Source organism: Phyllopteryx taeniolatus, chromosome 7 (assembly GCF_024500385.1).
Source record: "Phyllopteryx taeniolatus isolate TA_2022b chromosome 7, UOR_Ptae_1.2, whole genome shotgun sequence".
NCBI classification, from domain to species: domain Eukaryota; kingdom Metazoa; phylum Chordata; class Actinopteri; order Syngnathiformes; family Syngnathidae; genus Phyllopteryx; species Phyllopteryx taeniolatus.
In genome coordinates this window covers 6,180,646-6,203,519 of record NC_084508.1, presented here as the reverse complement: position 1 = coordinate 6,203,519, position 22,874 = coordinate 6,180,646, and the positions used below count along the sequence as shown (strand labels likewise).

Sequence of the window (22,874 nt, the reverse complement as noted above, 5' to 3'; positions counted from 1 at the left end):
GATAGTTGGAATCATTTTGATGCAAGTTGGTATGCACAGTAGTAAGTTCGGGTTGATCAACCAAATCGTTTGTTCACATGAAAAAGTCAGAATAATCCCTCACAACCTTCTAAATTCATACCATTCTTATTCGTCAATAAGGTGATGCTTTCTTTGCCAGCAAATCACAATGATTAACCTTTTACCATAATTGCGTACTTGCCACCGAGTGACTACGTCTCACATTGCGTGTAGTTTGAGAAGTGAAAAGGTTCGTAATGTAAACCTAGCGTCCGTGCGGGCAACGGCAACACAGATCTTCTAACGTGATGTTTGTCACAGGGCAGAAGGCCCTGTCATTAGCGAGGAGGGATTATACTGTCGAAACAAAAACGAGCATTACTTATTCTTGGAGCCACGTCTTGTTATGATCTCCTGACCGAGCTGTGTTTGTGTTTCGATTTGGGAGGGACCTTGTTGTGTGTGTTAAAGTGGGAGCGTGTGGGTGGGTGGGTTGCTCTGCTGCAGATATGTTGATAGAGAAACATGGAGGAGGTCAGGTGTACATGTCTAATCAAACATGGGAGATCCCAAAGTTGGGGATCATTTCACACTCGGGAACATCAGATTCATTTGCAATGTGTGCCACAACAGCTCGTAGACCCTCGCCAACCCAAGGTAACGTATCAGTGTTAGCCAATTTAATTTAGCCTACCATTGCTAGTTAGAACATATTGTAATGCCCCTGCAACTAGTCAAGGATAGACACAGCCACCGGTGCACTTTCGATCGCTTTATTGGACAAACGGGGGAAAAAACATGTAATAAGCGCATTAGTACAGCTGCCAATGGGCACAACTCACGCTGAGTGACTTAATACGCAGACTGGCCAGTTAACAGCCAACCAACTCTACACTTTCATTCGCTGACCCACGTGACTCAGGCGGTCCCGCATTTCAAAGCCGTACACACTCAAAATCGCAGACACTACAGTAGAATGTTAGAATGGTGACCTCAAGTGGACAAAAATAATCGCATGTACATGTTTTTGTGTTGAATAATGAAAAATCATTTTTGTGTCCAATTACTCGATGAATTGATGGGATAATCGGTAGAATACTCAATTCTAAAAATAGTCAGCGCCTGTCGCCTTCATTGGAATAAAGTGGTACCTTGACGCAGCTCCGAATTCAAATAAACGTTCCCCATGGAAATTCAAGCACAAATCCGTGTTGTAAGGTTTGCGTGACGCTAACCTTTCATGAAAATAGAAGTAATCCATTCCTTGATCATAAAGCCTTTATTACCAGTACAGGTATTAGTGTCATTTTAACATACTTGTGTGGTAGAAATGTAACAAGACGACGTGAACTTGTCTGTTTTTACACGCTACCAGGACAGCTTTTGTGAATGCCGCTGTGGTGTACGTTTTCTATGGGCTCTCCAATTATATGTTACCTGAGCCCGTCCTGGGAGGCACTTTTGTGGGGGTCCAATCGCCCGCAGTCCCAAGACAGTGTGCCTGCGACGCGCCTGCACACAGCACAACAATGCAGGCGCACTAAGGAAATTGGATGAACTGTTGTAAATTTCCTTGTGACAAAATGATACACTTGGCAAGGGTCCTGTCACCCGGAGAGAAATGATGTGCGGAATAGAAAGTTTCAAAGGGACCATCGTCTCTGATGTGATCCCTCATGGACTTCTTGTGTTGTTTCGTGTTGTAATTTCCTTTCCCCGCAGCAGAAGAAATAGAAAAATGGAGCAAATGTGGTGGTAAAATGATATATAGAGTGCCTTTTTTTTTTTTTTTTTTTTCCTTTTCATTCGTAGACTATGCAAGATGTTGTCATGCCCACAATGAAGTATGTTAAATTGAAAAGGCTACACTGGTTATAGTGGCGTGGGCTCCCATTTTGCGATGTGGTACGCATTTGAGCGCAGGATCCAGACGGCTACTCTGCATATTGCATTGAAAGCGCAGGCTTCTTCAGCTGGAAGGATTTGGGCGGGAGAAACGGGAGGGCGGCCTATTGGGAGTGGCTTAAGCAGGAGTGGCTGTCTGAGGTTTTCATTTGGGTAGGTCACCACATTATTTTGCTGTCTTAAAAAGCAATCAGTGATCATTTCTGGCAGGACTTCCAGCTGACGCTACCTCACATCCTTCTGCTTTTGAACTTCTTCTTCACCATGACTGACCTTCGTTTAACCTTTCTAACCAGCTCGACTTCCCCTTTTATTTCCGTTTGCGTGGCAAGAACACTTTTAGTTTACCATATCTACATGGGAAATTGCCATGCATTTTGTAACCGGGCCTTACAGGGACTCGCTGGACTTATTCCACCAGCAATATCACATCGCAACGTTAGAAAGCATCAATACGATACGAACACACAATATAACATAACGCAGCTGTGCCATATGCATCATTTGGAGCAGTGCAGAATCAATATCCATCAAATAACTGGACAAAAACATACATTTTGCTCTGACCAGCTCTGGGAAAATGCAGACATCACAGTCAGAGCTCGATGGCCTCACTTTGCCTTATCTCCAATCATCTTTCATCCATCCATCCATTTTCTGTACCGCTTAAGCTTACGAGGGTTGCGGCTGTGCTGGAGCCTATCCCAGCTATCTTTGGGGCTGGAGGCGGGGTACACCCTGAACGGGTCGCCTGCCAATCGCAGGGCACACAAACAACCATTCGCACTCACATTCACACCAACGGGCAATTTAGAGTCGTCAAGGAACCTAGCATGGATGTTTTTGGGATGTGGGAGGAAACCGGAGTGCCCGGAGAAAAGCCACGCAGGCACGGGGAGAACACGCAAGCTCCACACAGGTGAGGCCGGGATTTGAACCCGGGTCCTCAGAACTGCGAGTCAGCCTCCAATCATCTTTCACCACTGAAATGAATGGAAATGCCTTTAATCCGTTCCAGCTTCCTCCCAAAATACACAAATGTTTGTAAAATGCTTTTTTTTTTTTTTTACAAGAAAAATAGAACGTAATCACATCGTGCTTTATAAAAACATACAGCAATAACAGTTAAACAGAACTTAAAGAAAATCAACAGTTTTTGCAACATTGTTTTGTTTCAGTTGAAGGGATATTGTGCTGCTCCTTCTGGCGTGCGCCTTGGGCATCTCGGGGCAGTAGAATGGAGACATACGGATATACTGTGCTAACAGGATAGAATAAAAAAATACTGTTGCTAATCTCTTCAATAATGTTATTCGTCGACATGTGTTGCACCACCATTTGTGTTCAAACATCCATTTCTTAAAGAGTTTTACTTTTACTATTGATGCTATTTGTTAGCTTACGGTCTCTTCGTTAGTCTATGGCGTTTTGCACTGCGTGTTAGCATTAGGCTAGCAGGGATTCTTCAGGCAAAGTTTCGTGGTTGCTTTAAAAACACGTGTAAATCTCTTGGTTTTATGTTTAGTTTGCTAGGAAACGTCAACTGGGAGTGGCAACTGTTTGAAGTCTCTTCTTTTTTTTGGGGAAGAATTGTTCACTGTATGCCAAACTACTGCTTGTTGTGAAGTGAGTTGAGTTCGCTGCCACCGTCTGGCACTTGCATGTCGAATTTCTGTCGACGCAAAAAGTTGTCCGAGCGACAGCTCGTATCTTCAAAAAGTGGCGAGTCGGCCCACTCTTAAGGCAAGGCGCCACTGTATTGTGTTATTTGGTCTTTGACAATTCTGAGCACACACAACTTACCGTTAAGTGCACAGCCGTTCTGTCGTGTGCACTTTGGGATCTGGACGTTGACGCATTGTTGTTTGGATCCCTGTACAGATGCGCAGCAGGCTTCCTGGGTGAATACTGCCACCACAAGGACCCTTGTCATCCCGACTTCTGCCAGAATGGCGGGAACTGCTCCGTGGGCATGCTGGCCGGCATACCCGTACCGGGCAGCGCCACCTGCGCCTGCCCTCTCGGCTTTATCGGCGAGCACTGCCAAATTCCGCAGAACTCCACGTGCTACCCCAACAACCCGTGTGCCAACAAAGGCACATGCGCCTTGCTGTCCCTCGACAAATATACTTGCAACTGCGCCCGTGGATGGACAGGTGAGACAAACCCTTCTCGATGTTTCTGCAGGGTTAGCGCTCAAACATTACTCAAACGTATACCTATAAAACGAAACCTTTTCCCTTGCAATGGTCTCTTTCATTGTTTGCCGTAGCTATATTTCATATTGATTTAAGTGAGTTCAATCCTAATAACATAAAATGACTGTCTTTTTTTGGAATGCAATTGTTCTGCCACACCGCACGGTGTTCGGCGGGCCTTGGATAATTTATTGGGATTTAAAAAAAAAAAAAAAAAAAACTATTCCTGCGTTTTTGCAAATGTTCAATTTGGTTTCCGCCATTTTATAAAGACAGATGATAGCGTGAAACAGTCAAACAGACCAATACAAAATGAGAACACTCGCAAGAAGCTGCTGTGGGCCACAACTCACGGCCAGAAGCTCACACTGAACTATAACTGGCCAACCTGACTCCAGTTCCTGATGTCACTCCCTAGGCTACGCCTCTTAAAGGCACACATCCAAGACAGAAAATACTTTTATGGCCGGATTGTTGGGCTTTCAATTCATTTCAGTGAGGAAAATTGATTCAGTAAATGAGCAAATGATGAGTCAAGGACAACGCTATTCTACTAAGAGCTTTGTCAGCGTCTTCTCCTTCCCTTTCCATTCCCAGGACCACGGTGTGAGCATGAGGACAGCTGCCTGTCAAGCCCCTGTGCCAACGGTGGATCGTGCCGCGCTCTGCCGGGTGGTAAATACGTTTGCTACTGCCCACCTGGCTACACGGGTCTCCGCTGCCACAATGATACCAATGAATGCGCCGCCTCGCCTACAATGTGTCAGAATGATGGAGTATGTCTCAACACCCCTGGCTCCTACAAGTGAGAATCTACTTTGCTGTCTGTATCGCATTTGAATGTGATGGAAAAACATGATGTTCCTGACCCACCCGCGATAGGTGACAATCTCCCATAGACCATATAAAAAACATTTGACCCCTCCCACCCACATGCTTTAAAAACATTGAAACATGTATTTCTTAGGGCCTCACTCTGCCGCTCTCATGGTTCTCTAAAGAAGAGGCAAAAGCTGTTCATTTGTCACTCCCATTTCAAGTTTACTGTAAAACTGACACATAGAACAAAAGAGGATGAACATTTTATACTCCAATAGCAGAATGTTCAACCAAAACCGTTACCGTATACTATAACAAAAAAAAAACCCAATCGCCTCAAAATCGGCCTTATAGCAGGGGAGCGAATGATGAACCTTGATATAGCGGGGGAACCCTATTTAAAAGGAGCACCCTGAGCGTTTCTTTCTTGCCACTGATCAGGCTTTGCTCCCACAGGTGTATTTGCGGTGCCGGGTTCACGGGTCGACACTGCGAGAGCTCGTACGTCCCTTGCTCTCCTTCGCCGTGCCTGAACGGCGGCACTTGCCACCAGAACTCCGAAACCAGCTACTCATGCCACTGCCTTCCAGGTAATGCAGGAAATGCAATGAAACTTCTTTTCAGTTGGAATTTGCAGGTTTTAAAAAAAAAAAAAAAAAAAAACGATAAAAGCTGCTGACACATTTTCATTTTAGATGTGATGGGAAGTAACAAAGTACAAATGCAATGACTTTTTCAGGTATGTCTTTCCGTATTTGTTGTTCTGATGACTCCCATTCATTCTATGTTGATTTGACAGACTACACAAAAGAAAGGCTATGTCTAGTTCTGCCTTAAAAATGTCAACATTTCAGCCTACAAGAACTCCACTTGGAATTTTTCTCTATTTGACGTTTGTGCTCTGATTTATTAAAAAAAAAAAAAAAAAGTTACTCTTCAGTTACTTAATACTTACACTTACTCAAGTAATTATTTGAAGAACTACTTCTTACTAACAGTAAGTAAGTAAGTAAGTAAGTAACGGTACTCTTACTTGATGATGATTTTTGGCTACTCCGTCCACCTCTGGTAAGTCCAAGAGTTGAATAAGAACTTGTCATTTTACCAGCATTTGTATTTCCCCACAAAGTGTCTTCTACTCGTAAGTATAGAACGCGAGTTCTTTTGCCACCTTTGGATGCGGTTTGCTTCTTTTTGCTCGGATGTTTCAATAAATTGTTTGGGGTGCAAACAGTCAGGGCCTCCTGGCTGTTTTGCATGAAACACACTGCCCTGTCACTCTGCTACAGTTAGCGAGCGGATGCCACAAACACACACGGCTGCTATTTCTACACTATCAGGGCATGTCATAATTCTTATGTACACGAGACGTTTGTCTACATCTGCGGCATCTCGACTTCCATTTAACCCGTCCGTGTGCGTCACCCGAATACACCGCTGCTGTCGTGGTTTCACATTGTTATACCGCCATTGAGTTTCTATTTAAGGCAGTGTGTGTTGCCATTTTATGTGCCGACATAAGATCTAGGCGCTGTCTGAAATTATGTGAAATATTAACATACAGCAATTGACTGCGGTACTGTCTCTCAAATTTTCCAACAATTGAGTTAGTGTATGTCTGATTTAAAGGCTGTTATGACCATAACACGATATGAAAGTACATTTACTTTCACTCTGTTTTCACTCTTTTGGATCCACAAACTAGCTATAGAGTAAACATAGGTTCTTCCTCCCCAAATTTTAACAATAGTTTTGATTATGCTAATACAGTTTTGATGAAATCTTTTTTTTCCCCCAGAATAAGACTCTTAATCTCCTAATCTAATCTCTACTAACTAAAATAAAATGTATTATCTTGCCCCTGGAAACCAGAAAGTAAAAAAAGCTCATTTTACCCCAAAAAAAAAAATCCAATAAATGGATACGTCTGCTTTTTGCTTTTGAACTCTTCATTTACTGAAACATTGAACAGTTGACATTTGCTTAAAGAAGGTCAAATCAAGTTAATCTCAAAAGTTGCTAAAGTGCATTTTAGGTTCATCCTGGAATTTCACCCAAAAGCCCAAACTTTACGTGAGTTGTCGCATATGTTCTGCAGAGAGTTGAAGGAAAGGAGCAAACTCTCTTCAAGGAAGCTTTTGTGTTAAGATTTCTCCCATTGCACATGCACCGATGTTTTTGCGAGCGTGGTTGAATTAACTTATCTTTCTTGCACTGCATGTGGGGCCAGGATTCAACGGGAGCAACTGCGAGAACAACATTGACGACTGCCCGGGTCATCAGTGTGAAAACGGTGGCACCTGTATGGACGGAGTCAACACCTACAACTGTCAGTGCCCTCCAGAGTGGACGGGTAAGACTGAATTCATGTGTGTGACGTGCAGCTGGCCTGTGTTTGGGTGCGACCGTGATATTTTGGTACTACTGGCATCTCTCGCAATTCACTTTGCTTCATCTGAAATGGAGTCCATTGGGCTGCCAGCGACACAAGCGACACACTGTATTGCTTGAAAGGTTTACAGTTTGCACTGGTGGAACAGTCCACAATTAAGTCACTCGCTATAATGTAAAAACTGCATGAAATTGACAGTCGTAATAATAAAGTATAATAGTGATAGTTTAAACCGGAACGATACCACAAACTATTATTCCGACTAAACTTAGCTCCACCCCGACCTACGAAGCTGCACGTTTGTCTCTCGGTCGAGATGTAACATACTTCCTTGACAACAATTACAGTGGAACCTTGGTTTTCATATGCCCTAGTTTTCGTACGATTTGTTAATATATGTTATGAATATGTTAAACGATAGTCATTCTCGGTAAAATGTTTTTTTTTGTTCATATTCTTCGGTGTCTGGAACGGATTCGTTGGATTTACATTGTTTCCGACGGGTAATTTTGCGAAGTTGTTTTTAGTCAAACAGATTAATTACGAAAACCGAGGCGCCACTGTATTGCAGTACTTTCCGATTTCGACGGTGCTTTGGTGGGATCCTAAGGTGAAAAACGAAACAAATAGAACGACGGGCTCGGTACAGGTTCCACAGAATAAAACGTGAATTCATGAATAGTGAAACCGCGACCATACCGTGACTACTGTCTTTCAGTGGTTTGTAACCCAAAAAAGAATAATACATCTCTAAACCTGAAGTGCAATGTCAAGGACAAAACAACAGAAAAGTTTGAAACAAGGATGAAAAGATGAGAAGCAGGGAATGCGAGATATAATGCGAAGCTGAAATCTGATTGGACCCAACAAAATGTAGCATGTGCCGCCAAGAGAATTGCCACAAATTGAAGAGAATAGACCGTGATGAATAAATGAATACATTTTCAGGGAACAATGATTAGAATTGAAATTGTAAATGTGGGTCAGTGCTTCTGATTGCGTCTAGGCCAGCCGAAAAGGCCCCTGTACTTATTATGAACGAGTTCTCCTGCCCTCCTGCCCTCCTGCCCCCTTCGCAGGTCAGCACTGCACAGAGGATGTGGACGAATGTCGCCTACAGCCCAACACTTGCCAGAACGGTGGGACCTGCAACAACCTAGTCGGCGGCTACGTGTGCGTGTGCGTCAACGGCTGGAGCGGACCCGACTGCTCCGAAAACATCGACGACTGCGCGACCGCCGCCTGCACGCAAGGCTCCACGTGCATCGATCGCGTAGCCTCGTTCATCTGCCTTTGCCCTCATGGGAAGACGGGTGAGCGACTCGCAAAACACACACACGTCATAATGCCATTATATCCTCAATTAATCTTCCACTTGAATATCTAAAACCACACCTCAAATAGGTGCCAAGAAGTAACAGGTGGTGCACCTAGATGGCTTTCATTTTTAGGACATTTTAAGTTTGTGGCAGAGTTGTAAGAGAAAGTGCTGCTCTATTAGAGGATAGAGTTTATTATGCAGGTGTGTCGAGCTCATTTTCATTGCAGGCCACATCTTAGTGAAAAGCATACACATCTATAATAACCTTATTATATCATTACTACACAATGCCCACTGCTTTTCATCATTGCATATATTTTTAGCCACAAATTGAGTTTGAAATTAGAAGTCGTGGAAAATAGTGACAACCAAATATAAATCAGTCCATTTCTGCAACGGTGATGTCGTCGTTGCAGTTACTTGTCGGAACAAAATCATGAAAGAAAATGTCCAGGTTTTACCTTGCAAAGATTATTAGACTTTGGCGACTGCAATCTGTGGTACAGGTCGAACCAGAAATAATATTTTCCAAATATAGATGATTTTATGATTGTGCTGCCGCCTTGCTGTCGACCCTCAGGCGGAGGCAGCGGCCGCGATCCATGAGAATCGGCCCCATGTGATCACAACACAGCTGACTAGCTTGGCACATCCAGCCTGTAGATAATGGCGATGATGTGAACGTGACACACTGTAAATGTCATTTCGGTATTTTCGGACTTTTGTTCGAATGATGTATCCTTTGGTGACCTGAACTGACTCCGCGGAGGCCTCGAGTCATCGCTCTTCTTCACCTCTTATTTCGCCAAGGTTTACTTTGCCACATTGACGACGCCTGCATCAGCAACCCTTGCAGGGAGGGCTCCCAGTGTGACACCAACCCCATCAGCGGCATGTTCAACTGTAACTGTCCGCCCGGTTACGTCGGCAGCACCTGCAACATCGACAGAGACGAGTGCATCATCGGTGAGAGTGATCGACCGTACTCGACACTGGTCCTTTCGCCCCATGATGCCATAAGGTGGCGACAAAGAGATCTTTTTTCTTGATAATAGACCTGGCTTTGACCTCATTGCATAAACAGCAAATATGTAAGTTTTTCATTAAATAACAGGTAAGGTTCCCTAAAAAAAAACATGTAGAACATTTCAAATATGCAGGGGGACCACTATTTAGTTTATGGTGCATGGGGCAGCCCTACTGATTCAGAAGGCCCTGGGCAGATTAGACAAAATGTCTAACATCTACATACGTGTACTAGAAGCAAATCCAGCCAAGAGAATTGCTAGAAAATGAAGAGAATTGCCACCATTTCATGGAACAAATACAAGAATAGGTTGTAAACTTAGATCACTCCTGTACATCCAACCTGCTTCATTTCGGACAATGACCCCTTCCCTTCCGTCCTCTTCATCCTCAGGAAGCAACCCTTGCGAGCACGGCGGCCAATGTATGAACACCGAAGGCTCCTTCACCTGCAACTGCGTGAGGGGTTACGCCGGGCCACGCTGCGAACAGGATGTCAATGAATGTGCATCGAACCCCTGCCAGAACGACGGCACATGCTTGGATCGCATCGGCGACTACACTTGCATCTGCATGCCCGGTACGTTTCATGACATCTTAGAAATCGACTTGTAAAGTAGTAGTTCTTTGTCCATTAGTTCTGCCCAGTTTGAACACAACTGAACTTAAAAAAGAAGAAGAAGAAAAAAACAACTACCCAGTACTTAAATAATGATTCAGTTAAAAATCTAGTTGAACACAAACAGTTGTCAAACATATTGAATCCAACTTTAAAGTTAAGAAATGATTATTTTGCATACCTCTACCAATATTCCCTCTGACACTTTGAGAATCACTGGATTAGGTCATTCTTAAAAAAAAATATATCTATATATATATATATATAGTTCAAATATATATGGAAAATTATAGTTCTAAAAATAAAATGTCTTTTTTAAATGTTATGTGTAATTTATTTCATTCAAATGAATTAACCCATGATTGAATAAAAAACACGTTAGGTATGTGTATTTTTAAAAAATATTTGTAAATATTAACAATAACTCAATTGACCAATTATTAAAGATAAAATGAAAAAAATACATGAAAATAGTCTTGAAAAGAACCCATTAAAAGGTATTTTATTATAATTATAATAAATTAACCAACTATTTGATAAAGTCAACCAAACATTGTTAAACGTACAGGTATATGTAATTGTACTGTTTCATTATTTACAAGAAATCAATTATTTAATGATAGAAATGAATAATGCCGACTTTGTATCGGTCCGTTGTGGTAAAGAGCTAAGGAGCTAAGCCGAAAGGCGAAGCTCTCGATTTACCGGTCGATCTACGTTCCTACCCTCACCTATGGTCACGGGCTGTGGGCCGTGACCCAAACAACGAGATCCCGGATACAAGCGGCCGAAATGAGTTTCCTCCCTTAGAGAGAGGGTGAGAAGCTCGGTCATCCGGGAGGATCTCAGAGTAGAGCCGCTGCTCCTCCGCATCGAGAGGAGCCAGATGAGGTGGCTGGGGCATCTGATTCGGATGCCTCACGGACGCCTCCACGGTGAGATGTTCCGGGCACGTCCCACCGGGAGGAGACCACCGGGAACGACCCAGGACACGCCGGAGAGACTACGTCTTTTGGCTGGCCTGCGAACGCCTCGGGATCCCCCCGGGAGAGCTGGATGAAGTGGCTGGGGAGAGGGAAGTCTGGGCGTCCCTGCTAAAGCTACTGCCCCCGCGACCCGACCTCGGATAAGCGGTCGAAAAAGGATGGATGGGTGGATGGATGGATAAATGAATAAAAAAAAAAAAAGCAATTCTAGCCCAAAAAAAAAAGAGGCAAAATGAATGCAACAAATATTACAGGACCCTTGGCAATGTAAATGCTCTGTGGCCCGGGTTAAAGAAATTTTCTCACACCTGATGTTGTAAATGAATCCTATTATTTATTTATTTTTATTTTTTTTGACTTCATCCAGGATTTGAGGGCACTCACTGTGAGATCGAGGTAAACGAGTGTCTCAGCTCCCCCTGTCTGAACCAGGGTAAATGTCTGGACCAGGTCAACCGCTTTGTCTGCGAGTGCCCAGCAGGTTGGTACACATACCGTAATTTCTCGTGTATAATGCACACCCATATATAATGCGCACCCCCAAAGTTGACGTCGAAATTCTGGAAAACCTTTCAACCTATGTATAATGCATTTTTACAATGCATGATTTTGCGTCTACCCATATGATCAAAACATGAAGTATTTTTTGTATTTCGTTAGTTTTTTCAACAAATTATTCTGAAGTTAAGCACTTTATTTGAACAGCCCTACTTTTATTTAGTAAATGAGAAAACACACAGTTGTGCTCATATGTTTGATTACACAGGCAGAATTTGTAAGATGGGTATAATTGTTCAAAGAAAACATGAAGGGCCAGGCGATACACATTTAATTTCATTTTAATGGGATTCAAATTAAACTGTCAAGAATTTCAGAAAAGCATTACCATTAAACAAAAGCTAACAAAGAATTTAATGATGGTTGTTGTTCAGCCCTCAGTCGTATTTGGGGAAATTCTTTTTTTCTCTCTCACAAATTCTGCCGGGGTATGTAAACTTATGAGCACAGTTGTACATATATGCAGTCATATGTACGTACCCCTGTCATATTGGAATGAAATTGTAGGCTGCACTTTTTTCACAACCTCTAGGAGGCATACTAGAATGAAACTGTGTAACTTTTTCATAACATCTAGGGGACGGTGGCATATTGGAATGAAAGTGTACAGCTTTTTCATAACCTTTTGAGGGTGGCATACATTTGTAAAATGTGAAAGTTGTTTTCATTTTCTCCTATACCTATGTATAACGTGCACTACTGACTTTTGACAATTTTCTTTGGGGGGTGGGGGGGGGGAGTGCGCATTATACACGGAAAATCTGCAATATAAAAAGACCAAACTAAAAAGACCAAAGTTTTACCCCTCTCCCATGCTTTAAACACTTTCAAAGTTTGTAAAACACATTTCCTTAGTTGTATTAGTTATAAAATAAGTATTACTTTAGAAATTATAAAATTCTCCCTCACACAGTTCTCCAAATAAGCAGCAATGTGTTCTGTACTTCTTGCTGTTTTTTCTCGCCCAGTTGAATTGTACCATAAAACACATACACAACACATGAAAACAAAATACAATTAACATTATACATTCAAACACCAAAATGATCAACCGAATAATTATTTCGTCCTACAAGAGTCTTGCTAGCCTAATGTTAATATATAATGCAGACAGACTATCGGAAAAATTTGCATCAATGTAAATATAAACCTTCAAACAACTGCTACTGTATAAACAGCATAAAACAATTCATATATTTTCTCTGCTCTGTGGGAAGAACGACTATTAGGGGACCTTCTCTGCCTCTTCTTCTCGCTGCATCTCTTCCAGTAGACCTCAGGGCAGCCTGGCATGTCGCAGCACAAATGGTTCTATCAGCTCTAGATTCCGACTGAAAACAAAGGCCATCAAAAAAATGATTAAAAACAATGAACCAGGATATAGACAGGGTTCACTGTCATTCTAATTGTTTTAAATTATAGACTTGGGCCCATCTATTTTTGTCCTGTTTTCAGGCTTCAGTGGTGAAACGTGCCAGATAGACAACGACGAATGTTCGAGTACGCCATGTTTAAATGGAGCTAAGTGTATCGACCGACCCAACGGATACGATTGTGAATGTGCCGAAGGTCAGATTTCACCACTGACTTTGTGACTGACTACCCTACTCTAAAAGCACACTAAATTAGGCTCCCTTTCCCCAAACTAGGCTTCACCGGTCTTCTTTGCAAAGAGAACATCAACGACTGCCAGCCGGAGCCATGTCACCACGGCGTGTGTAAGGACGGCATCGCCACCTTCTCCTGCGAGTGCCAGCTGGGATACGTTGGCTCCATCTGCAACATCCAAGTGCAGGAGTGCCACAGCAACCCTTGTCAGAACCGAGGACGCTGCATTGACCTGGTCAACGCCTACCAGTGTAACTGTCCACCTGGGACTGCAGGTAGACCTATTTGCCCTGAAAGGCTTTGAGAAAATTGATAACTTCTATTATTTTAAAGAGAAACAAATACACGGGTGCCTTGAGATACGAGTGCGTACGAGTTTTTCCTCGTTTTTGTTGTTGCTTGATTTGCCGGGAGCATTTTGAGATACGAGCAGTGTGGTGGCAGTGAACCTCAAACTTTGCTATAGATAAGTCCATTTAGCTTAACGCTAATAAACATCACAAAACGATACAAACGGACTAACGAGTAACAATACTCACAGGCATATATTCGTTATCCTCTGCAAAGAGCGACTCATGTTACTGCGGCTTACTGGGGAGCTGAGACATAATAAACTGCCTCCCGGTGGCCGAGGCCTGCACACCAGAAGGAGCAGCACAACGTCCATTGAATTGAAACAAATAATGTTCCAAAAATTGCTAAATGTATTTACATTCTATTTAATGATGTCATTACTGTATGCTTTTATAAAATATATTTTAAAAAAGCCATGACAGACATTTTAGTTGTTTTTTTTTTTTTTTTTTAAATGGGGGGGAGGCTTCAACGGGTTAATGGTATTTCCATTTATTTCAATGGCGAATGATCACAAATGAAACTCGTATCTCAAGGCACCACTCTACGGAGCCTTCATCTGAAATGACTGAACTGTTTAAGCGATCATTTTCACTGGGTTTGTACAGTCAACCACCCTTTCACTCGGTACTAGTGGCTATACTGTCCTGAATTGACCAGAAGTAGAACGCTGTAGTTCATTTTCACTTTCCAATGTCAAAGTCACACTTCCTCCCTCTCCTGTGAAGTTCCTCTTTTTGAAAGTTCGCTTTGTATCTCACTCATGCGTTAGCTTCGTCATGCTGTGACACAGGCAAAATGTATTTGACTTTGGCTGAATTACTGGTTTGTTGGCATTTTTTCACTTCCTGCTCAGGAGCTTTTTAGAAAGGTGAACTTGAACGCCCCCTGGAGGCCAACTAACTGTATAGAAACTACAGCGAACCCTCGCCCCCAATTTATATATATATATATCTATCTATTTATTATGTTTTTTAAATAATTGCCTATATTAATTATTTAAACCCTGTACATGCCCCAAACTATGAAAACACTTTACCCTTTCAAAGTCATCTTGCAACATTACCCTTAAAAATAAATGGTTAACCAATGATGTGATTTGGGGGGGGGGGGGAAATGCACCAGAAAGTGAGGACCCTGGCGTGTATGTCGCAGCCTCGCAACCCATAAAAATACCAGTTCCTCCGTTTTATTATATTTTTTGACTGGGTGATACTATTTCTCTTTCACTGGGCACTAACTTCACCTTACGTCGAGCAGCTAGCCATCAGCAGCTGATCAGCTGTTCACTTCTACCGCCGCCAGTAGCGATTCGCGCCCGTCTCTGCATCATGCTGAAGTTTACCACCCTGCTTTTTGCCACCCTGCTACATTCTCCTGCTGCTTGCTGTCAAGCCAGTAGCCAAAGCTAGCTCCTCCTCCCTAACATCATCTATATTTTAATTGAGATCAGTGTCCTTGGGTTCCTTGAAAGGCACCAGATAAAGCTAAGCTATTATTTATTCTTATATTTTGGATTTAGTAGATATAGGTGAGTTAGCAAATGGTGATTCTCGAATCGGCAAGGGCTAACTGTATTTGCGTATATTCAAACAATCAGCCCTATATTACGTGATTAAATGAAGTGATGTTGCTAAACTACAATGAATTTTATTTCACTTTCCTCAGGTGTCAACTGTGAAATCAATGAAGATGACTGCGCCAGCAACCCCTGCGAGTATGGGGAGTGCCAGGATGGCATCAACGAGTACAAGTGTGTGTGCTCCCCAGGATACACAGGTATGCGTGGATGTACGCCAGTAAGGTCAATGCAGTGGTGCCCTGCACCAAATTCCAATGTTTTCGAGTTACGAAGGAGGTCAAAATACGTTCTTGGCACTGAACGTTTGGATTCTAAAAGCGGTATTTAAGATTAGTTAAAGATGCTCATCCACGCACAAATACAATAGTACATACAGTAATTAGCTGTATAAAACAAACCAGTTCATATCTTTACATTCTCTTTTTATTACGTTTGTTTATGTTCATACAATGCAATGCAATAGTTGTGGTGGTTGTTTGGGGAATGCAACGGATTAATGGCATTTCAATTCATTTCAATGAGGAAAATGTACGCGCTCGGACACGTAACAAATAAAGCCGTCCCACTATATGATCGTAATGCGACGTCTCAAGCTGTGCTGTAACCTGATGGCACTTTGGATGCTCTTAATCATTGAAATCCTTTCTCCAATAGGACTCAAATGTGACGCCGATATCAACGAGTGTAACTCCAACCCGTGTATGAGCGGCGGGACCTGCATTGACAAGGTGAACGGCTTCCACTGCCTGTGCCCGCCCAGCACCCACGGCCTTCTGTGCCTCTCGGGGATCGACCACTGCGAGCACCGGCCTTGCGTGCACGGCGAATGTATTGAGCAGCAACACGGGTAAGGACTTCTCGTACGGCGCTCTGGGGTCAGAGCTCTCGTTCGCTCTGCTTTTCCACGAGCGGATCCTACTGTGTGCGCTTACTTCGAAACTCCTCCTTGTCCTTGTCACCAGGTACCGTTGTGAGTGTGAACCCGGCTGGGGAGGACAACACTGCGAGCGGGAAAAAGACGAGTGCCAGCCCGACCCGTGCCAAAACGGTGGCTCCTGCTTGGACCGACATAACGGGTACACCTGTGTGTGCCAGCTCGGATTCAGAGGTAGTGCAGAGATGGATTTCTCGCAATGTGATATTTCCACTACTATTGGGCTTTGGGGTGAAATTTCAGGATGAACTTTGACCGTTCAACTTAATGTGACCTTCTGTTTCCGCTCTCAGGTGTGAACTGTGAGAAGAACATCGACGAGTGTGCGTCCAATCCCTGTTTCAACCAAGGCATTTGTATGGACAGAGTCAACGGTTACACTTGCCAGTGTAGTCCACCATTTACAGGTTATGTCTCCAAATTTGTATCTGACCCGTTTTTGGGATTTGATATTCCATCATTTATCTTTAGTCCATATCATATTTTCTCCCAATATGCCCAAAATAATATATGTGTCTGATCCGCACACGCTCTCCAGCAATAGATGTTATTTCCTTCCTAATCTTTGGAGTTCTGAAGTTTCTTCTCTCTGTGTATGTTCTTCCGTTTTGCAACATACCCATCCTTGTCACTCTTTCCAAATGAATTTGAATCCTCGCCTGTGGCTCTTGGTACAACGATCTAACGCAAATCACTGATTCCTCATTGAATACAATTTCCCCCCAGCCTTGTCGTGCTTTATTTTACATTCGAAAAGCTCTCGGAGCGCACCACTAAACAAAAATGCCCTAAATATTATAAGCACTCAAATAATGCTAATTCCATTGCAATTTACTCACAAATTGACATAGTCCGTCAGCGTGAAATCCTTCTCTTGCATAAATGCACAGGTTAGGCATTTCAACAAAGCGCAAGACAAAATCTCTGATCGATCATTCAAAATGGCTTCAATTGTCCTAACAGGTCAAAACTGTAAGGACGAGCTTGTCCCTTGTGCTTCTCATCCGTGTGAAAGAGGAGGAGTGTGTCGCCCGACTGCAGACTACAGCTCCTACACTTGCCGATGTCCTGCCGGATGGGAGGGTGCGTCTCTTTTCGTCGACGTGGAAGTACACCGTGCGGCGTCCTCATCCATTTCTTCATACAGGGCCGCGCTGCACGGAGGACGCCAACGAGTGCAAAAAGAACCCTTGCCGAAATGGCGCTCGCTGTGTGAACAGCCCGGGCAGCTACATTTGTAAATGTCCGCCAGGCTACAGCGGACACAACTGCCAGACAGATGTTGACGACTGTTCACCCAGTGAGTTGCTTTGCCCTCCATTTTTAAACCCACCCACAACAGGTTTAAAATCTGAAATGTAGACAGGCCATATTCAAAATGGACTGTCTGTTGTCCAACTACCGGAGACAAATTCTTTGTGTGTTTTGGACATACTCGGCAAATAAAGATGATTCTGATTCTGATTCTGAAAAGATCTTTTTGTTTTACGCACTCAAAAGCTCTAAACACATGCAAACTCGTTACAACGTACTTACTGTTAACTTATTTTAATTGAAAAGTATTCCTCGGCACATGTTCTCACTCTCTCACTATTAAGAGACAATCGTATACCATCACTTTGAGGAAACGAAAATGAGACTTGTGCGCACAGTTCTGCATTAATATAAGAGGCAAAGTGTGATTCAGATTGTGTATTTGTATTTGACAAAACACATTGTACTGCATAGTCAAATACCCAAAGTTTCAACAAAGCATATTGATTGTATTTCAATTGATTTCATAACATCAAAAAGGGTAAGACAAATTTACAATCCAAATCAATTCTGATTTTAAAAGCACAAGAGAGAAGAATACATGGTGTGTCTTGTGTGCCCTCCAGACCCGTGTTTGAACGGAGGCTCCTGCGTGGACGATGTGGGCGGTTTCGCCTGCCAGTGCCGCCCGGGTTTCGAAGGGGGCCGCTGCGAGACGGAGATCGACGAGTGCGCCGGCCAACCCTGCTGGAACGGCGGCAACTGCCGGGATTATGTCAACAGCTTTGTGTGCGAGTGTCGGGCAGGCTTCGATGGCATCCTGTGTGAACACAACATCCAGGAATGCACTGAAAGGTGAGCCGCGGAATCGATGTACTTTACACCCACACTTCCGGATTTCACACCGACGCCGTTATCCATCACCTTTTGTGAGCGGTGCATGTTCCGCAGAGCTCAATACAAATGTGATATTTTGAAACAGTGGCAGTGATAAATAACTGATTCGCCACAGTCAAAGGCATCTTTGAAGAATTCCTCTTCCTCGTCCCTCCAGCTCTTGCCTGAATAACGGCTCATGCATTGATGACATTAACACCTTCTCGTGTCGCTGCCGTCCCGGCTTCTACGGGACCTTCTGCGAGTATGAGCAGAACGAATGCGACTCCCAGCCTTGTAAGAACGGCGGCACCTGCACGGACGGCCTGGGCGCCTACAGATGCACATGCCCAGTGGGCTACAATGGACAAAACTGCCAGGTACATGCTGTGTTTTATTATTGGATGGGAGAAACTACAAAGCCAATCAGTTCCCTGATGGTGGTTGACTTCCAAGTTCAAAATGTTCCTTTATTCCAGGCTCAAACCTTGATTGTAGTGTTCCCCAGCCTATTTGTGAATTGACCTATTAGCTGATAATTATTTGGGGAACCTATTCTCCTTTTTTGTCTTTTTTTTGTCTTTTTTTTTGCTGGAAAACCTGCCCCTTCCACCGTTTTGGTGCTTTTTGAAACACCTTGTGAGATGCACTGTACTCTCTCGTTTTCTATTCTGCCCTTGGTAACCTCTTGAGCGACTCAAACATTTGTTCATGCTACCGTTGACAGAACTTTGTCAACTTGTGCAGCCAAGTGCGCTGTCACAACAGCGGCTCCTGCTCTCAAACGGCGACCTCCTGGACCTGTCATTGTCAAATGGGATGGACTGGACTTTACTGCGATGTGCCCAATATGTCTTGCCAGGACTTTGCTGCCAGGAATGGTGAGGGATTTGCTTTGATCATATGCACCACTCACAAAATGCTTTTGTGACTCGTGTACGTGGTTCAAATCTTTTACGTGACTGAAATAATCCATCTTCTTTTCCGTGAATTCCGTAGGTCTGGAAGTGGAGAGTGTTTGTAAAAATGCAGGGCGATGCGTGAACGTGGGTAATTCCCACCAGTGTCTGTGCCAGCCAGGATACACGGGCAGCTACTGTGACGACATGGTCGACGAGTGCCAGTCAAATCCCTGCCGCAATGGAGCTACATGCAAGGACTATCAGGGCACATATGAATGTGTTGTAAGTAGACTGTGTTTGTTGGCACTTGGTGGGATTTAGCTTGGTACGTGGACCCTCAGTAACAACTAACCCGACTTAATCCACCCTTTAAAACCGCTACGATAACATTGCAATTACAGAAAGCATCAATACTATACTAAAACGCAGTACAGCAGCGCGTAACTGTGCCATTTAAATCATCTTGACCGCTTCACAATCAATACATGGCTAATAACTAATAAGACAGCAAATCGCTACAGAACTGTTTGCTAGTCAAAGTCGGCCGTGAAACGTTTTGCTCTGACCGACCAATCAGAGGATGTTGATGTCATCGAGGGCCAGCGCTCCAGGCCTGTGAGGACGAAATTGAGTTGTGATTGGTTCATATAGTTGAAGTCACATCAAAGCCATGGGCAGATAAGATGGAGCTGGCAACACATAGATGCTTTTGAAGATGCTTCAAAAAGCGGAGTAGGCCCACCACTGTCCCTTAGCACACGTTCTATGTCTCTAGTGCAAGCCAGGCTACCAGGGGGTGAACTGTGAGTATGATGTTGACGAATGCCACTCGAGGCCCTGTCTCCACGGAGGAACGTGCATAAACCTCATCAACCACTTCACCTGCGCCTGCCCACCCGGAACACAAGGCGAGCCCGACTCCAGGTTTACATCGTCACGCTCAAAAGAGAGTTCCGTGTCACATCGTCGTCGCCTGTCGTCTATTGCGCAGGGCTTCGCTGCGAAGTGAACGTGGACGACTGCGCACCCAAGCCTGGCTCGTGGGAGCCCCGCTGTCTGAACGGCGGTCAGTGCGTGGACGGAATAGGGCGATACATGTGCTCCTGCCTGCCAGGCTTTGTCGGAGAACACTGCGAGGGGGATCTGAACGAATGCCTGTCCGGACCGTGCCACGTCACCGGCAGTCTGGACTGCGTCCAGCTTGTCAATGACTATCAGTGCCGCTGCCGCCTCGGCTACACAGGTTTGCTGCTTTTCCTTGTATCCTAAGCTTAACGTGAAAAAAATGTAATATTCTGTTTTTCCCCTGATGTCTCCTTTTCTCTTTATGAAAGGTCGTCATTGTGAGTCCATGGTGGATTTGTGTGTGTCCAAGCCGTGCCACAACAGCGGCGTCTGCTCCATGAACATGAGCTCAGTCCATGGCTACACCTGCTCCTGTCCCCCTGTAAGTTTCCCAAAGACGGTTCTTCGCGAAAGCCATCAAGTTGGCGTTTTAAAATATTTCTGCGTGAGGCAGAAGCACCGATGGCCATTGGAAAATCAACGCTCAATCTAACAATTGTTACTTTTTAGAATATTATACAGTACGCCCAAACAATTGGCGAGGGACAAGGTCCAGGCCCTGACGCGAGTAGCATAAGCTGTGTATAATTGACCCCGCCCCCGCTCTCCACCAGCCAATAGCTGAGAATTGCTTCCACTTTGGAAGGTCCTGTGGAATGTGGAATACTTTTCACCTAGATAGCTTTATTTCATTTTTTGCAATTCCAATAACAAATAAGCATGAACACACAAAACGGAATGGCCGAACCTCATCGCATTCAACGGACATGCCACGTTGAGTTGACGTCCTGTTCTTCTTTAGCCCACCAACCAGTTGAGGCGGACTGTATTATCACATTAACGCTTGTTTTTCTCTTGACTAACCTCTTCCCCTTCTTTAATCCCCATGCTTGCTTCAGAGGGCCAAACGATGGCAGAGGTACGGTCGACCAGCTGTAAATTGTCAGGAAGTTCTTGCAAATAGCGATCAATGTCTTTCCCCTACATGCCATTGTAAAGCGTTATTGCCACGACACGAACACGAACACGTACAAAGTCAGATGTTCTGCTTTTAGGGCTTCGCTGGATTCAACTGCGGCGATCTCGAAGGCTACAGCTGCGCCAAGCTCCACTGCCAGAACGCCGGCAACTGCGTGGAGTCGCCAGTGGGCCAGCTCTACTGCCAGTGCCAACCGGGCTTCAGCGGGCCGCACTGCGAGAACAAGCAGACGTGCCCGACGCCCTGCCAAAACGGCGGAACCTGCGTTAGCGACCCTTCCGACCCGTACCTGTACAGCTGCCGCTGCCTCACGCACTTCTCCGGACGCTACTGCGAGAACAAAGTGGCCGTACCGCGCACGCCTTCCTGCCCGTATCTTCAGTGTGAGCATCAGTCGGGCGATAAAGTGTGCGACACTCAGTGTAACAACCACGAATGTCAGTGGGACGGAGGAGACTGCTCGCTCAACTGGAAGCAGCCTTGGGTTAACTGCACCGCCAGCGTCCCTTGCTGGGATTACTTCAAAAACGGACGCTGCGACAAGGAGTGCGACAACCCCGGCTGCCTCTTTGACAGCTTCGAATGCCAGGAACACGCGCCCAGCACCTGCAAGTATGGAGCCCATTCCGTTCATGTAGTTGACATCAAATTGTACCCTTTTCCGTCGGTTGAAACCCATGAAAAGTAACATTTTTAAATTCCATTTTACATAACCGGATTGAGTCATACAATTTGTTTCAGATCGTTTGACATTTTTGGGGCCAAGGAAACAGTTGAATGTAAGATAAGATGATGTTGTGTTTTGCGTGGTCACGGCGAATTCAACTCCAAAATCAAGGCTGCACTGAATAGAAACAAATTTTTTTCCAGGTTTTACAGCCTGCGCATTGTGCAGACAGAATGGAATTGGAAGGGTTAAAATATAACAATGAATGGCTATTTTGTAACAGTCATTAAGAGAAGCAAAAATGGTCCACGAACAGACCTGACGGTAAATTCAAGAATTCTACCGCCCACCCTGTGTATTTCCCAGGTATGACAAGTACTGTCCGGACCATTACGGTAACCTCGTGTGCGACTGGAGCTGCAACACGGAGGCCTGCGGCTGGGACGGTCTGGACTGCGCCACTGATACTCCGGCCAAAGTGATCGAGGGCACCCTGGTTATCGTGGTCCGGCTGCAGCCGAAGGAGCTGATTGAGGACTTGCGTGGTTTCTTGCGCTCCCTGGGAGCCCTGCTCCACACCAACCTGAAGGTGAAGCTGGATGAGAACAAGGAGCCCATGGTGTACCCGTACTACGGGCCGGAGGATGGGCACGGGCGGCACTTACAAAGGGGCAAGCGTGAGCTGGAGAGAGAGGTTATCGGGTAAGGATAGTGCGAACTCGAGCGTTTGATTGGCTTGGGGTTTTTTGGGCTTTTTCCAGGATTTACACTACGATACAAGCTGGCGTTCGGACCTTTTTTTTTTTTTTTTTTTTTTGCTTTGAGTTCA

At 44.4% G+C, this 22,874-nt stretch overlaps 1 protein-coding gene across 1 annotated transcript in view; it reads left to right on the top strand.

The window, feature by feature from the left end:
- notch2 (notch receptor 2) overlaps positions 1 to 22,874 on the top strand; it is a 53,362-nt gene that overhangs the window by 21,435 nt on the left and 9,053 nt on the right. Inside the window, exons 3-27 of the mRNA XM_061780093.1 lie at positions 3,787 to 4,061; positions 4,701 to 4,908; positions 5,379 to 5,512; positions 7,153 to 7,275; positions 8,394 to 8,627; positions 9,446 to 9,601; positions 10,056 to 10,241; positions 11,634 to 11,747; positions 13,280 to 13,393; positions 13,474 to 13,707; positions 15,455 to 15,565; positions 16,023 to 16,215; positions 16,331 to 16,476; positions 16,596 to 16,709; positions 17,266 to 17,385; positions 17,450 to 17,602; positions 18,183 to 18,411; positions 18,611 to 18,812; positions 19,160 to 19,313; positions 19,432 to 19,616; positions 20,110 to 20,242; positions 20,326 to 20,577; positions 20,669 to 20,781; positions 21,455 to 21,990; positions 22,412 to 22,747. Of these exons, the coding sequence (XP_061636077.1) occupies positions 3,787 to 4,061; positions 4,701 to 4,908; positions 5,379 to 5,512; positions 7,153 to 7,275; positions 8,394 to 8,627; positions 9,446 to 9,601; positions 10,056 to 10,241; positions 11,634 to 11,747; positions 13,280 to 13,393; positions 13,474 to 13,707; positions 15,455 to 15,565; positions 16,023 to 16,215; positions 16,331 to 16,476; positions 16,596 to 16,709; positions 17,266 to 17,385; positions 17,450 to 17,602; positions 18,183 to 18,411; positions 18,611 to 18,812; positions 19,160 to 19,313; positions 19,432 to 19,616; positions 20,110 to 20,242; positions 20,326 to 20,577; positions 20,669 to 20,781; positions 21,455 to 21,990; positions 22,412 to 22,747 (4,755 nt within the window). The remainder of the gene's footprint in view (positions 1 to 3,786; positions 4,062 to 4,700; positions 4,909 to 5,378; positions 5,513 to 7,152; positions 7,276 to 8,393; positions 8,628 to 9,445; positions 9,602 to 10,055; positions 10,242 to 11,633; positions 11,748 to 13,279; positions 13,394 to 13,473; positions 13,708 to 15,454; positions 15,566 to 16,022; positions 16,216 to 16,330; positions 16,477 to 16,595; positions 16,710 to 17,265; positions 17,386 to 17,449; positions 17,603 to 18,182; positions 18,412 to 18,610; positions 18,813 to 19,159; positions 19,314 to 19,431; positions 19,617 to 20,109; positions 20,243 to 20,325; positions 20,578 to 20,668; positions 20,782 to 21,454; positions 21,991 to 22,411; positions 22,748 to 22,874) is intronic.